Raw genomic sequence first — 17,412 nt, 5'->3', positions numbered from 1 at the left:
TCGCTGCTATCGGGATGGCGATGAATTTGTGGTCGCTCATGCGTGTCCTCCCTCCTGCCCCGTGGGGTCCCAGTGGTGCGCTTTGAATCGCGTGGATCTGTGCCAATCAGATGCGCCTGAGCAACTACGAGTCCTGTTCTGATAAGTGAGCGGGTGAGTTAAGGAATCGGGAGTGGGTTTGGGGGAGAAGCTGTCCTACTAACACACTGGGACACCATGGGGGGAGGGATGGAGGATGTGCCTGACCAACTGCAAGTCTTATCATCCTGGGATCGGGAGGGGGAGCACATGAACAATTCAGTTATCAGAATAATTGTGGATTGACCCATGGATAAGGTGACCACGATTTTAAGGAGCTGTTTTCTAGGTTTAATTTTTCGACTTATACATAAGTATATATGGAAAGCAGAATGAAGTCATAATAGTCTTGTCTTTGTAAAACAAATTGAATAGTTTCTTGAGCAGACATGGTTGCAGGTTAGAGAGTAGCTGGCATCTTGTGTGTCTTGATTTCCACCACTAGTGCATCTTTCACCTAATACCGATCAGCTTTGGCGGGTTAAGGAATGCATGAACAAAAGTGGGCTTTTTTTTCCAATGGCTCTGCTTTCTGTGGCTTTGGCAAATCACAATCCAGGCAACCCCTTCTACAATGTCAGGTAATTGAAGTTTCATATTCTGCTCCTAACAGGACTGGAAAATTCCTAGGAACCAGGTCAGCAGGGTGCCAAAAATTCAGAAAAACAAAAAGAAAAAGTAAAGGAAAAACAAGCAAAGAAAAAAAATAAGAAAAATATTCAGAATGCGGGAAAATAGCAACAGCAAAGAAGAAAAAAAATGTCCTTGATGCCTGTTTTTTTTTTTTTTTTCTAAATATATTTCCAGCCCAATTCCTGATTTGCTAGACTAGGCATGTGCATCATTTTTTTGATGGATGAAAATATCTAACGATATTTTCTAATCTGTCATGTATTGGGGGTCTTCGAAAATGATGGGAAAACCCCACAAAATTTTCGTGTGGTTTTCTTATCGTTGGGGGGGGGGGGGGGGAGAGAGGGCACACAGACCCCCCCCCCAAAAAAAAACTTTCCTAAAGTACCTGGCGGTCCAGCAGGGGTCCTGGAGCGATCTCCTGCTCTCAGGCCGTTGGCTGCCAGTAAACAGATGCAGAAGCAACAAGACTTATTGGTTAAGGTAGCAATCCCTGTACCTGCTGCTTTGTACAGGTTACCCCCATGCTCATCTGTTCCCCGGTTCCCCTTTTCTTCCTTCTGTTGAAGTGGAGAGCAAATTGGAGTTGCTTCAAAAGCATTCAGGCATACTGGTTAAGGGTAGTAATAGCTGTACCAGCAAGTTACCTCCATGCACTCTTTTTTTTTTTTTTCTTCATTTCTATCCTCTAGCTTTTAGGGATCCACAGTATTTATCCCATGCTCCTTTGAATTATTTCACTGTTTTTTCATCTTCACCACCTCCTCCAGAAGGGCATTCCAGGCATCCACTACCCTCTCTGTGAAGAAATATTTCCTGACATTGGTTCTGAGTCTTCCTCCTTGGAGTTTCATTTCGTGGCCCCTAGTTCTACCGATTCTTTCCAACAAAAATGAGTTATTTTTGTTTAATCCTTTTTGAGACTAATACAATTGGGCCAGAAAAGTTGCTCTCTGGACATATGTTTGGTATACATTTTACTGCTTAACACTTCAGCAGTGCATCAGCTATTTCATCTGTCCCTTTGTACAGTGCCTTGGTTTCTGGTGCTATATAAACACTAAAATAAATACATTGAAAGTGCATCTGAGGACATTAATAGAGTCCTATCCAATGAGTGGTTAAGAAATGCTGAAGAAATCATGTACAACATACCTATCACTCAAAAATATGTTGAGCATTTAAATATTGGTTTTGAGTTTCACCCCTCAAAGCTTTTACAGTATTATATTCTGTATTGTATACAGCAGTTACAAGGTCATTTTTAACTACTTCATGAAATGATTTTTCCTGAATTAGTGGATCACATTGAAATTTGGCTTGTTCTTCACTGACCTGTTGAAGGGAAGCACAGCTGTCTGGAGCTTGGCCTCCTCTTACTGGACTCATTATATGTGTATTACCTCTGACTTGTTTAGTGACTTTCATTTCTGCAGATTAAAACTTTGACAATGAAATGTTTTTATAAATTGATTGGCAGAGCATGGCGAGAGGTCTAGATGGCTTCACAACAAAGTTATAAAGTAATAGAAAATGTCAGTCGATCAACTTTGACCAGGTCTAAAATCCCTCCTTATCTGTCTCTTACATTTATACCCTTCCTTATGAGACCCATTTAGATTTTCTGCTCAGTGGTATAATTTTATGCTGTCATAAATGGCAAAACCTCATCTATTCACAAACCCCAACTGTTATCCATTTTGAATAAGTAAATCCTGTCTTGTAAAATTTCTTCAACTTTTTTTTTTCTAAGTAAGCCTGCAAAAACTTAAGTGAAATGTCACACCCTTCCAAACTGAAAAGGATAGTTTTCCACAAATAAGAATATGGTCCCAAACTTTTTAACATAATTTTCTTTCTAGTTTAATTTTAATATTTTTGTGGCCTGGAGGCTTTGTATTCATTCCTTGGTTTACAACTCTTAACAGCCCTTGTCTTGTTAAAGTGCCTCAAACCTTCAAGTTCAGCTTTCTTTCTATTTTAGCTTTCTTTAAGCTAGCTATCAAAGGAACAGTTCTCCGATGAAAGGCATAGCATGTAGCTTCTTAGAAACTGGATTAAGTCTTCGATGATATAGTCCATGAATGTCATTGATGACAGCTATATATCCTTTCTCTACTGCCACAAGATGCATCTAATGCTATACACACACAAATGATAATCCCCTAGTCTGTGGTGCTTACACTCTAGACCAATGGTTCTCAACCTTTTTTTGGCCGGGACACACCTAACAGTTGGTTCTCACATGCGGGACACACTGAACATGTGACCATCACGGGGCTAAATGTAAACACGCACTCTGCATCCACAGGAATCCCCTCAACCCCCAGCAATGAGTGCAGAGCAGATCTGGAGCATTACCCTGTACAACTCACCATACAAAAAAAGATATTCTGGTTCTGACGACATCTCAGTAAAAGCAAAACAAACTCCCTTTACTACCAGGCACAATAGCCTTCCTTATGAAAAGACAGTAATTTACCACTAATGCATATCCTATTGAGAAAACACAACAAATAAGATTGCTGCAAATGCCTACGTGCTAGTAAAATTCCTAACCTCGGTCACACACCCAGAACTGACCTTCACCAAGTACAGAAAAACCACAAATTATAAATATGGAGACAGAAACTGGAATAGAAAACCAAAAAAGCCATTCTGCATGCAATGCGAACCTGGAGAAATGGAAAGAGAAATATAGCACCTAACATACTCCCAGGACCTGCAATAATGCACACAAACTAATCTGCACACAGTTACACCTGTATTATGAACACACTAAAACAGTAACAACTCTATCTAAGAAATACAACTATTAAACCAGGCCCTAAACACTAATACATTTCCTATTGGGAAAACAGAATAAGCCAAGCTGCTATAGAGCCCCACATAGAAATAATTGTAAAGCTATACTAAAAATGTTACAAAACAGCTGCTGAACAGATTAATATCCAACCATTGAAAACTCATAAACATTATTTCAAAACAGCAGACATCACATAATACCCAATAATTAAAATGGCAGTCAATCAAGAAAAATAAACTTAAAAAAGCCACCTTTACTTACCCTCTCCAGCAACTCTCCTACTCCTTTCCCTTCCAGGCCAATAGCACTCACCAGAAGCAGCAAGGGCTGATGAAGCTCTGTCCTCAGTCCTCTTCCTTAGCGCCCACAACCAGTCCCTCACACCCCCAATTAGACCCCATGACAAGTCTTGGTCTCTCTCACACCAGTCATCTTCCTGATCAGTCTCTCAATCACACACAAATGCTCTTGCACCCATTCACGCACGCTCTCACCCATTCGCACCCACACATTCGCAAGCTGAAATTATAAACTGCTCCCTGTCCCAAGGAACAGTACCTGACACTCTGAAACTCGCCACCCTTAAATCTACTGAAGAAACCAAACTCTATCCAGGTGATCCCTCTAACTTCCGTCCTATCTCCAACCTGCCATTTATTGCTAAACTTGAGAAACTAGCCAACTCTCTGACTATCTAGACAAACACAAGATACTCTACCCCGCTCAGTTTGATTTCTGTAAATCCCTAAACACAGAATCCCTCCTAATTTCTCACATGGACAACCTCCTCATGGGTTTAGACAAAGGACAACCATACCTACTGGCACTGCTTGACATCTCGTCTGTGTTTGACACTGTGAATCACTCTATCCTCCTTAACCACCTTTCAGACATAGGTATCTCAGGAACAGTCCTCAGATGGTTTGAGTCCTTCCTCAGCAACAGAAGCTATAAGGTCAGAATAAGCAACAGACTTCCCCCCCCCCCCCCCCAATCAGCTCAATACTTGGAGTACCCCAAGGCTCTTCCCTCTCCCCTACCCTCTTTAATATCTCCTACCCCTCTGCCAGTTCCTCACAAATCTAACACGTTTCATATATGCCGAAGACGTTCAGATACTGATTCCCATAACAGAATCCCTCAAGTTCTGGGACAGCTGCCTGCACTCCCATCAACCTCCTCCTCACCAGCCTCAACCTAGTCCTCAACACAGCCAAGACTGAACTTTTCCTCATCTCCCCGGACCACAATAACCTTTCCCTCCCCAGCCCCTCAACTGCTACAGTGGTCCAAGTGAGAGACCTTAGCGTTATACTGGACAACCAACTGAACTTAAAAAAAAATTTAACAACAACACAACAAAAGAATGCTTCTACAAACTACAAATTCTGAAAAAGCTTAGACCCCTCCTCCACTTATGACTGCCGGACGGTCCTCCAAGCTACTCTGTTCTCAAAAATCGACTACTGCAACTCCCTCCCCCTTGGCCTCCCCGCAACTACCACTAAACCCCTGCAGATGCTCCAGAGTGCCGCCGCCAGAATCCTAACCAACTCCAGCCTAGGAGACCACATCACGCCCATCCTCAGGAATCTCCATTGTCTCCCCATAAGCTTCAGAATCCTTCATAAGTCTCACTATTATTCACAAGACCAACCACAATCAGCACTCGCTCGAGCTAAAAATCCTGCTTCGACGCCACACCTCAAATAGACTGGTTAGAGCTGCCTATAAAGAAACCCTCCACGCTCCTCCTCACCAAATCCACTCTTCACACCTCCACTAGGAAAATTGCCTTCTCCACAGCTGGACCATCTATGTGGAACGCCTTGCCTCCAGACCTACGCCAGGAACACTGCCCGCTGACCTTTAAGAAAAAACATAAGCCTATCCTTAACCTCATAAAATGTTATGTTAACTACCTTGTGAATTACTGAATGTATCGTATAAGTATATTATTGTTGTAACCATTATCATTTATATGTTCCTTCCTTCACTCCCTACCTTTCTTCTATCTTCCTAGCTCTAGTAACCCTCTTTCACTGTAACTTACCTCCCTTCTTAAATGATTAAGTTAATGTTAATTTATACTTGTTTGTAAACCGATGTGATATGACTTGTCATTAACGTCGGTATAGAAAATAAATAAGCTCTCACCCATTCGCACCCACGCACTCACAAGCTCTCACCAAAAATCTCTTCTTCCTTCACTGCAGGGATGGGCTCCAGTTCCGCTGTGGCTTTACTCCAATGGGCCTTTTTTTTTTCACTGCCACGGGGATGGGCTCCTGTGGTGGCCTCAGTCGGGGTCTGATTTCCTCTTCGCTGCCACGGGTATGGACTCCCGTGGAGGCCTTGCTTGGTCGGGGGTTGTGTTTTCGTCTTTGCCACCATGGCGTCCTTGCTTCGTCGGGGTTCGACAATGCCATTCCTCCCATCCCATCCCGGGCTATGTGATGCCTGCCTCACCAGCCAATGAAAGGCTTCCTCCCTTCTTCCTACTCCCACTGGCAGGTAGAAGGGAGGAGGCTTCCGATTGGCCTGCACGGGGGCAGGCAGAATGAAGGAGGCTTCCGATTGGGCAGTGGGGGTAGGAAGCAAGGAGGCTTCCAATTGGCCCGCGGGGGCTGGAAAAAGGGAGAAGGAAAGTACAAGGGGGGAGGGGGGGACGACACCGGGAGACGCGACACGCGACACACCAGGTGAGAAGCGCTGCTCTAGACAAAAACAAGGGTCAGTGTGTCTGATTGGTTTGTCCACCAGCACCACTAATCCCCACTATGACAGTAGGGCTAGCCTAATTTCATCCTTGAGTAGCTGATAAGTCGTGTTTTCTTGCTATTGATTCAAGCCTGGGCACCTCTTGCAAAAACCTTCAGAAATCTGAAAATACAAATAGATGTAACTGGCAACCATCAGTAATTTGCATTCTAGAAAGTGCAGTTACCTGACGTTTTCCACAGGAGACTGATCTCTACTCTTGAACTGAAGCTAGACAATTTCATTATTATGGTGTGTAAGGTCATTATTAAGTGACCATTAATACCAGTTATTTTTCCAAGAAATTACCTTTTATTCAAGCTTTAATTGTAGCACTATATTACTTCAGTATTTGTTTAGGTGGTCACAGTTGTGCTCTGGAGGCAAAGGGAGAGAAAGTGACTTTCCTAATTGTCAGAAGCAGAAGAAAATCTTGAATTTATGTGCTTTTATGGTTCTATTTTATTTGTGATATGTCCATGGATTTGTTTAGCTTGGGATAATATGCTGTCTTACTTTTTTTTTTTTTCTTTTTTTCAGAATGAACTGCTGAAGTATGAAGTATTTTGGACCCAGTAATAAAGCTTTGCTGTGGCATTCACAACTTCATCCCATGCTAGTTATTTAAATTAGACTTTTAATATCCTACCAGCTGTTCTTCCCACACACATGGTGAATTGTTGTCATTCTCTGGATTACATCTTTGAAACACAGACTCTCCATAACCTTCATCGAACAAAGAGGCAACCTCAAGGATACTTACTTAGTGGGATTGGCAGGCCTGTTGGCCCCTGGCTTTGCTCTTGCTGGTGCTATATTTTTGATAGAAAACCATGGAATCTGGCATGGATCACTGGTTAAATCAGATACAGCAGAAGGATGTTGGAAAACGGCTTCAGGTTGGCCAAGAGCTTATAGATTACATTTCGGATAAAGAGAAGTCTCCAGATCTTGATCATGACCAGACAGTCCTGGACAAAATGGTGGATGGACTCGCCACCTCCTGGGTAAACTCTAGCAATTTTAAGGTAAAGTCTAGATTCATTTTGGAAGTTTGCAGGTATGAATTGTATATTAGAAGCAGAGCAGTTTCATCAGTCTTTGCAAAGTTTTTAAGGTAGCAGTGTTCTCATAGACCTGTTTAAACCAGTCATAAGTGCAGAGTGTCTCAGATTCGGCCATTTAGCGCATTTGCTACTTAAATAAGAGAAAATTTGCCCTACTTAACATTCCCATCACTATAAATTTTAGGTATTTTGAAAACAATTGTACTATTTGTCATCAGCAGTTGATGCTAGCATCACTTCAATATGTTACACATGCAAATAAAGAATACATTGTTCACGTGTGTAAAAACAGGGAACCAGCCCATACCGTTGCTGGAAATTGAGGGTTAGGCCGTCACAGCTCCATTAGAGTGCCTGATCTTTTGATGGCAGAATGCTACAGGAGTTTGCCACTGCCTTCTGCCTTCTGTAGATCTTTTGTGATCGTGCCCTATCTAGGTGTTAGCCAGGCTTCACCCTGCATATGCTGGAGGCTCACAACTGTAATTCCACATAGAATATAAACAAAGAATTGGGGGAAAACTCAAAGACCAATGTAGGATTAGAAGTAAGACACTGGAAGCCCTCTGCTTTAAAATGACCTTTGTTGAACTTAATCTCAGTTTCTGTGTGTGTGTTTTTTTTTTTCCTAATAATGAAACTTAAGTTTTCTTTCTGTACAAGTTTGGATACTAGTTGATCCCTTTTGATTAGAGCAGGAAATATTTAGGTTACTAAATTGTAGCGTAATTAAAAGTTTTTGTGATGACTTTAAGAATGCTACAGGTAATAATTCCATTTATGGCTAGTAACAATGGTAATGTCACTTAGTTTTGGAAGGTGAAGGTGTTTAGATTACAAAAGCACTCCTTCTAAATATGAAGGGTTAGTGGGCAGGAGAGAAGAATTCACCTTTGTGGATCTTGTGTGTTCCATAGTTGATCAGATTCTTTGCCCCACTGCTCACATGTAGATCTGTGCCAGTATGATAGGTATTTCTTTGCCTGTAAGAATTCCTGACTTGTTTGCAAACATTTGCCTTATATGTTGACATTTATAAATAGTCATGCATTGTCTCCACTTCTGGTTATATGTCTCTGCAGCATACAAATGTATTGGGCAATTACTGTAGAAACAGTATGCAACTTGTTTTTTTTTTTTTAAGCACTTTAACCCAATGCCATACATATTGAGATTTGGCCAAATTCACTGTTCTTAAAGCTCAGTTATTAGAGGCCCAGTGATGTTAATTCATTTATATTTGTAACATTAGAAAACACATTTCTTTGCATATAAGATCAAGTGAGTATGTCAGATTAAAGACTTTATTGGGTCTACTCTCTTTTTTTTTTTTTTTTTCCTTTTTTGCTTTCTGCTTAGATAAATTTTTTAAAGAATCCCTGCTGCTGGGTTTTTCACTCACTTGTACCCTATATATCAGGGGTGACCAACTCTGGTTTTCAAGAGCCACAAACGCCTTGTTTTCAGGGTATACTAGTGAAAATGCATACAATATACAGTATTTGTATACAATGGAGGGCATGCATGCACATCTTTTCTGCATATTCATTGTGGATATCCTGAAAACCTTATCCAGAACAGATTTAAAGGAGCCTATCCAGAATAGATTTTCCCTTACTTAGCCCATATCCCTCTTACAATGTGATTATACATACCTTATGTTAAGGTTTCTTGTTGTATTTTTTAATCTATATTTCCATACTGCAACTTGTTATCCCCTCCAAGTTCCATCTCCCTGTTAATATGTATTTTCCAAACCTAAATGTTCAAATGTAAACCGGTATGATGTCCCCCACTAATACCGGTATATAAAAGTCTTTAAATAAATAAATAAAATAAAACCAGGCCTGTTTGTGTCTTTAAAGAACTGGAGTTGGCCACCCCAATATGCCCTACTCTCTATTGATCTTTCTCCTGCATCTGTCCCCCATTGACATCACTACTGCTGAGCATAATGAGTCTTGTGGTGATGCACTTGCAGACGACATTCAATTTATCCTCCTGTACGACACATAGTGGAAACATACCTTCTCTTTAGCCATACTCTACCTCCATACAGTAAACACATTAACCATCGTCTCACTCTCAATACAGCAAAAACTGAAATTGTACACATGTCCACTATCCCAAACTCTCTACCTGTGCCCCGTCTACCGAACTTATTTTTGACAATTGCCACATACCCTTACGCACCTACGCTCGCAACCTAGGTGTCCTTATAGATTCCAAACTGTCAGTCAGCAAATATTGTTTGTTTATTTAAAACTTTTCTATACCATCGTTTAGTAGAGCACCATCACAACGGTTTACAGTTAGGCACAAATACGTTTGGTTTGGTTTCTAACTTGGTGCCAGTGTTGTACGGTTACATAGTTCAATAATATACTCTAAATGGGGAATGGGTTGAGGTTACCATTTGATAGTTAAGATAATCATGTGTTTATACTGTCTTTCTAATTTCATACTTAATTATGAGAAAAATAATAAAAATGAGCAATTCTGCTTTTTATTGGTGACTTTCAGCTGTATGTATGGGTTGTTATTCGGCTACCTCACTGTGAAATGCTTTCTTGAAGAGCCATGTTTTTAAGCCTTTTTTGAAGAGTTTTAATTCTTTCATTAGTCTTAGTTCCAGTGGTAATGTGTTCCATAATAACGGTCCTGCCAAAGATAGTGCTCTCTCTCTAACATGGGTCAACTTTGCTGTCTTGACTGAGGGTATGGTTAGCAGAGCTTTGTTGGCCGATCTGAGATTTCTTTGAGGGACATGTAATCGTAGTACGGTGTTTAGCCGCACCTGTCACAAAATCATGTTTTTGCAAAATTAATTTACTCAAAAACCTCACTGTTATTTCTCTCTGATTTCTGATCTGTATTACAATCCCTCATCCTAACAAGCCTAGATTACTGCAATTCCCTCTACATAGGTCACCCTGATTACATATTACACCCTCTCCAACTAATTAATTCAAAACTGTGAGGCAAGACTTCTTATCCATACCCCACGTAGAAATCACATAACTCCTGTTCTCATGCAACTACATTGGTTACCCATTCGACAATGAATTGAATATAAAATCCTAATGTTAATTCACACTTTGTTACACAGTTGTTCATCAATATGGCTATATTCTACCCATCAAATCTACCAACCTCCCTGTCATTTAAGATCTGCCGACAAAAGCTATCTACAAATCCCCACAGTTAACATTGCTAGACTGAATTTAACCTGCAACCATGCCTTCTTTGTCACAGGACCCAAACTGTGGAACTCTCTCTAACCAACCATATTTGTCAACTAACCACAAAACATAATTTCAAAAAAGTAATAAAAACCTATCTCTTTTCACAAGCATTTCCTATTCCACAAACCTAAACTAGCACCAAACCTCTACTCTGATTCTCCTTCTCTTGAACCTGCAACCATTTATGTATGTGAACTGCTTAACTGCTGTCATTTTATTTGTTTTTATTGCTATGTATGTTTCTTTTTAATTTGTAAATCGCATAGATCTACTGTGTGTGTATTTGCGGTATATAAAATTTTTAAATAAAAATAGCATTTTAGAGTGGAAACTGTCAGCCTCCTTCACCATCCCCCACAATAAAACAAACTGGCACGAAATGAGGCTTGGCAGCTGATGGCAGATGTAGGTAAAACAGTGATAGTTTATAACCTTAATGAATTATTTTGGATCTTGTGAGCAGAGAACGTTTGATCTTCCCAGGTAACATGCTAATCTTAAAAGCAGGAATGTGTGTGGGGTCAGCAGCACATTTTATCAAAACATTTATTTTCCTAGCACTCAGACAGATGAATTCAGATCTAGTGGATTATGCACATCTACCAGCAGATGGAGACTGAGCAAACTGATGACACAGTATATATACTCCTGCAAGTGACATCAGCCTCCCAGTATTCTCCGTCTCCAGCAGATGGTGGATGTGCATTTCCCTACTGGGGATTGCTTCAAATTTTAGAGGAGAAATAAGAGATTTAGTTTGCTCCACCCTCTTGCAGTGATACCAAATGGTCTTTCCCCCAGTTGAGAATTCCTGAGGTGGTTTCCCTGATCTCTCAAATGAACTCCTTGGTCTGGTAGCTGGTTTTCTCAGTGAGCATGGTCTTAGCTGACTAAAACAGCTGAAGGAAGTGGGTGCAGGAAGCTGAGCACGGTGATGACGATTTATGCCCTCTCCCTCCGCAGCCGGTGACTGTTAGTACTCAACTGGGAAGGGCTGAGCTCAGGTGAAGTTGAAAAAAAAAATAGAGAGAGAGAGAGTAGAAAGGTTGTTTGTAGGTCTTCCCCTTCCTCTGGTCTCTGTGCTTGGGTAATTGCCAGGTTCTTGTGGCCTGGTTTGGTTTCTGTTGGAAACAGGATGCTGGGCTTGATGGACCCTTGATCTGACCCAGCATGGCAATTTCTTATGTTCTTATGTTCCAACATTCATTCCCGCTCCCTTGGGAGGTTAAGGGACTTGGGTGACCTGCCGGGTTAAGCAGCCCGGGTGGGCTGAACCATGCTGTTAGGCTTTCTTTTTTGTGTGCCACTTGGTAGGCTGTGGTAGCATTTTCATGAACTTTTTTTTGTGCATTAGGATGCCCTTTTCAGCAACATTGGTGTGTGCAAGTGTGTCTGGTTGTGCATCTGAATTGTGCACTCAGGTTTTTTTTTGGGTGCGCTGCCTGTGCACGCAATCTGGGATACATTGGTTGTGTGCATAAGTTTGTGGCTGAAGTGCGCCTAGTTTTGCGATGCCTAGCCTTGGGACACCTACATTTTTCAGCATGAATTCAGCTGGACGCACACCTGTTAAGTGTATTGACGGACTAATGGCGCATGTGGCTAAAAAACCTAAGCACCTTTCCTTCTGTGCTGCCTGTCATGTTCGGCATCTCAGCCTGGCTTGCACTCTTAACTTGTGCCAGTGCTGCTTAGAGGCTCAGGGAGAATTAACTTCCTCTAATTTTACTAATCCTGGTTCTTCCCAGCCTGATGGCCTGAGTAAGGATATGTCAGGAGGGACGCCTGACCTTGGAACTCCCTTAACTGATTCGTCAGCAGGGGACAGTAGCTAAGTGGGCGCAGTAGCTAAGTGGTTTTGGCATGGATCCTTCTGCCTTTTCTTGGGTAGGATTTTTTTCAAGGATTGCAATCCTTTCTTCAGGTGCAGTCCTCAGCTGCATCCAATCCTGTCAGGTCAGAGTCACAGACGATGGCCTCTTGCTTGTCTGGTACTACTGTTAAGCGCTGAAGTACACCTAGATTGGCAGCAGGTCGTTTTAATAGGAATCTGGATGGCACAGATGATGAGGCCGATCCTGATTCTCAGGAGGATGGAAAAATTCCTCCGGGACTGGAACCATATAGGACTTATGTTGAGGTTCTTTCATAGAGATGAGCTACCGGCCCTGATTTCCCAGACATTAAAGATGCTGGGAGTACCTGGGGCGGATTCAATGTCTAAGCCAAAGAAAAATCCTATTTTGGTTTCTTTGCATAAAGCCTCTTGCTTTTTCCCTGTTATCGAGGCCTTTCAAGAATTGATTTATCTTGAGTGGGATGCTCCGAAGGCAGATTTCAAAGGGGGTCAGGCCTTGAAAGGCCTGTACCCCTAGATCCAGTGGTGAGAGAGTGTCAGCGATTTCCAAAAGTGGATGTGCTTGTCTGTGCTGTATCTAAGCAGACTGCTAACCCCGTGGAGGGGAAGGAGTGGCCTTAAAGGTTGTGCATGATAGGAGGATGGAGGCCATCCTTAAGCAAGCATTTGAAGCAGTGGCAATGACTTTGCAGGTAGCTTCTTGTTTTCTGGTGGGCTCCTTTTTGTTTACTTCTCTCTCAGGAGGTCAGTGACTCGAGTGAATTCCAGGGCAGTTATGGAGCCAACCGCCACCTTTTTAGCAGATGCGTGCTGTGATTTAATCCGCACCTCAGCCAGAGGGGTGATTTTGATAATAGCGGCCAGGCGTCAGTTATGACTGAGAAATTGATCAGCTGATGCAACCTCAAGACTAATCTTACAAAATTGCCCTTTAAAGAATCTCTCTTGTTTGGGAGCGAGCTGGAGAAACTGGCCAGCAAGTGGGACAAATCCCCACTTCCTCTGTTGCCATAGGATAAGAAGCAGGTGCCGTGCCCCTTTGGCATGAGAGGTTGTACCAGGGGTTCTAAACATTTTCGACCCTACAGAGGAGTGATCTTTCAGAGGACTTTATCTTTTGGTAGGTCTTAGTCCTTTGTCCTAGACAGCCCGGGTGGGGCTCGGGTAGTGGAACCTCCGGAGCCTCCCAGTGAAGGTTTGCTTCCCATCTACATCCTCAAAGGGGCTTGCTGGGCAGACTTGATGGGCCGTTTGGTCTTCTTCTGCCGTCATTTCTATGTTTCTGTGTTACATTTGCCGAGCTGCAGCGTGGTCCTTACACACCTTTTCCAGGTATTATTGTCTGGATGTGCAGGTTCGGGAATACGCAGCCTTTGCACATGCGGTTTTGACTGGACCGTGGGCAGCCTCCTGCCCTATTCAGGAGTAGCTTGGGTATATCCCACTGGTCCTGATTTAATCTATCTGGGTGCTAGGAAATGAGAACTTACTACTTACCTGATTTCCTTTTCCTTAATCCAGACAGAAGAATTCAGCTTCCTGCCCTTGGCTGCTGAATGATTGTGCTATGGTCCTCCTGCGTGGTTACGTTTTCCAAAGGTAACTTGAAAGTGTTAATCCAGTCCCTAGATTAGTGTTAATACATTCTTTGTCTGAGCTCAGTGTTTCCTATTGGCTGAGTACCGAAATGGTTATTGGTTATTAATAAAGTTTTTGCTAGTCTGTCCATAGCTTGCTTTTGAAAAGAATACTAGCATGCTGATGTCACTGCAGGAGTATATATATACTGAGGTGTCAGTTTGCTCTATCTCCATCTGCTGGTAGAGGTGCATAACCCACTGAATTCATCTGTCTGAGCAGTTTAGAAACACGTTCTGTATTTACATTGTATAAATAAGACAAAAGAAAACTAAAAATGGAATAAACAGCAATTACTAAAACAAGTATAAAACATACCAATATCAAAATAACTAATAATAAAACACACAAAAAATGACATAACTGCAATGACTCAAATTATAGACATAACTATAAATTTGTCTGTTATGAATATGAGTGTCACTTTGTAAACTGTTGTGATCTATAAATGGAATGACAGTATATAAAATGTCTAAATTGAGAAAATGCATCCAGAGGAACATATGACCTAGTTTAAAAAAAAAATTCTTTGCTTAGATTTTATAATTAAATGCTTTAGTACTAGAGGCTTTTAATTTTATAAGTGCTGTTACACTTGCTTCCATACAAGTTATTGCATTAAATATTTCTGTCATTAGGTTTGTTGAATAGAATTGTCTAGCTATGGGGTAGAGGCCAATGTTGAAAGAAAGTCATGGTGTGCTCTTTATTTCTTCTACTACCTCCAGATGTAAGAATTAGTAGTTCATTTAGTTTGGATGATAAAGTACGTGAGACAATTTTCTTATAAACTTATTGCAGTTCAGATGTGGCCATTTCTTAAAGAACCTATATATAAAATGTGTTGGAGCAGTGCAGGCACCTTTTAGAAGCTGTCTGTGGAAGAGAAGTTTTGAATTAACTAAATGCAGAAGTGAGTCTCCAGATTGAGCCACCTTCATTAGCTTTTAGTTACTTCTCATTTACAGGCTGTGCGCTGGTACCAGCTGCTGCCACTTGTGCATTCCAGAGTGAGAGAAGAGTGAGTGAGTGAACATGAGTGTTGGTGAGCGTGTGTGTGTGTGTATATATTTATGTGACTGTTTCATGGAGCAATTGGTTCAGGATCCAACGAGAGAAGGTATGCATCCTAGGGTACTGAAGGAACTAAAAAATGAAATTTCTGATCTATTAGTAAAAATTTGTAACCTATCATTAAAATCATCCATTGTACCTGAAGACTGGAGGGTGGCCAATGTAACCTCAATACTTAAAAAGGGCTCCAGGGGCGATCCGGGAAACTATAGACCAGTGAGCCTGACTTCAGTGCCAGGAAAAATAGTGGAAACTATTCTCAAGATCAAAATCGTAGAGCATATAGAAAGACATGATTTAATGGGACACAGTCAACATGGATTTACTCAAGGGAAATCTTGCTTAACAAATCTGCTTCATTTTTTTGAAGGGGTTAATAAACGTGGATAAAGGTGAACTGGTAGTTGTAGTGTATTTGGATTTCAGAAGGCGTTTGACAAAGTCCCTCATGAGAGGCTTCTAAGAAAACTAAAAAGTCATGGGATAGGAGGCAATGTCCTTTCGTGGATTACAAGCTGGTTAAAAGACAGGTAATAGAGTAGGATTAAATGGTCAATTTTCTCAGTGGAAAAGGGTAAACAGTGGAGTGCCTCAGGGATCTGTACTTGGACCAGTGCTTTTCAATATATTTATAAATTATCTGGAAAGAAATACGAGTGAGGTTGAATAATTTTGTATCATCCGCAAATTTGATAGAATAGTTAAATCCAAGTGGATTGTGATACATTACAGGAGGACCTTGCAAGACTGGAAAATTGGGCATCCAAATGGCAGATGAAATTTAATGTGGACAAGTGCAAGGTGTTGCGTATAGGGAAAAATAACCCTTGCTGTAGTTACACAATGTTAGGTTCCATATTAGGAGCTACCACCCAGGAAAAAGATCTAGGCATCATAGTGGATAATACTTTGAAATCGTCAGCTCAGTGTGCTGCAGCAGTCAAAAGCAAACAATGTTAGGAATTATTAGGAAGGGAATGGTGAATAAAACAGAAAATGTCATAATGCCTCTGTATCGCTCCTTGGTGAGACTGCACCTTGAATACTGTGTACGATTCTGATCGCCGCATCTCAAAAAAGATATAGTTGCGATAGAGAAGGGAAACCAAAATGATAAAGGGAATGGAACAGCTCCCCTATGATTTGTTATGCTATGTTATGTTAAAACTGTTCACCTTCAAGTCTTGCTGCTGACCATCCTTGTTATCTCTTCTCTGTCCCATTACTTTATGCCTGTTCCTGCATAGATCTTCTTTTGCTCTTATCTGTACTCCTACCCCCTGTTTAATGTATTTTCCACCTTCAGTTAGATGTGAACCGGTATGATATAACCACTAATACCGGTATAGAAAAGCTGTTAAATAAAATGATAAAGGGGATGGAACAGTTTACTTAGGGAGTAGCCACTTATTAATTGCATCAGTAGCATGGGATCTTCTTGGTGTTTGGGTAATTGCCAGGTTCTTGTGGCCTGGTTTGGCCTTTGTTGGAAACAAGGAAGCTGGGCTTGATGGACCCTTGGTCTGTGACCCAGCATGGCAATTTCTTATGTTTTTATGAGTGCAAGAATGAACGAATGAGAGGAGGGGAGAGTAGAAAATTAGTGCATGCACCTCCTCCCCTTTTGAACGAATCTATGGCAATTCCAGGATGACTGGAAATAAAAAATTCCCAGGTATGGAGAGTGGAAGGTTTAATATCTGCTGTTTTGAAAAAGGTTATTGCTGTTTGGGAGATTTAGAAAAAACTTCTGAGTTTAATTATTGGATGGTTCTATTCATCAGTTTTAAATATTTATTCCTTTTATTAGTATGGTTTTACTGTTACCATTGATGTCTTATATTTCTTGATTTTATTGTTGGATGCTTAGAGATTAATGGTGATGTTTATTTTCCATTACTGCACTGCACAGGGTCTGGCTTGTTGCAGTTTCCAGTTCACTTTTTGTCTGCAAGTTTCTTTTGATACTTATGGTCTGTATTTGGTGTGTGTTTGTGTGACCAAAGTGAGGTATTCTGTTAGTGTGTGGTTTCTGTGTAGGGATCTATAGCAGCTTGACTTGTTCTATTTTCCTAATTGGAGGTGTTTTGGTGTAATATTTTCAGTGTTGCTTTATCATAGGGTTGATAGTGCTAGCAGTTAGTGCTGTTTTGGTATGGGAGGTTGTATTGTAATCGTAATTGTTTATTAATGGCTTTCTGAGGGCTTCTTTCTGAATTAGTTGGACTGAATTCTGAGAGGGGCAGCTAAATG

General features: G+C 41.2%; 1 protein-coding gene across 21 annotated transcripts in view; it reads left to right on the top strand.

The window, feature by feature from the left end:
• Positions 1 to 17,412, top strand: part of CLASP1 (cytoplasmic linker associated protein 1) — a 637,864-nt gene that overhangs the window by 10,266 nt on the left and 610,186 nt on the right. For all 21 annotated transcript variants that reach the window (XM_029605186.1, XM_029605182.1, XM_029605181.1 and 18 more), the window contains exon 2: positions 6,818 to 7,305. In XM_029605186.1, coding sequence (XP_029461046.1) covers positions 7,111 to 7,305 — 195 coding nt within the window. In that variant the 5' untranslated portion in view covers positions 6,818 to 7,110. The remainder of the gene's footprint in view (positions 1 to 6,817; positions 7,306 to 17,412) is intronic.

The sequence above is a fragment of the Rhinatrema bivittatum genome, chromosome 6 (genome assembly GCF_901001135.1).
Source record: "Rhinatrema bivittatum chromosome 6, aRhiBiv1.1, whole genome shotgun sequence".
Classification (NCBI taxonomy): Eukaryota; Metazoa; Chordata; class Amphibia; order Gymnophiona; family Rhinatrematidae; genus Rhinatrema; species Rhinatrema bivittatum.
Note: the sequence above shows the minus strand (reverse complement) of the source record. Positions and strands in the feature narration are given on the sequence as shown.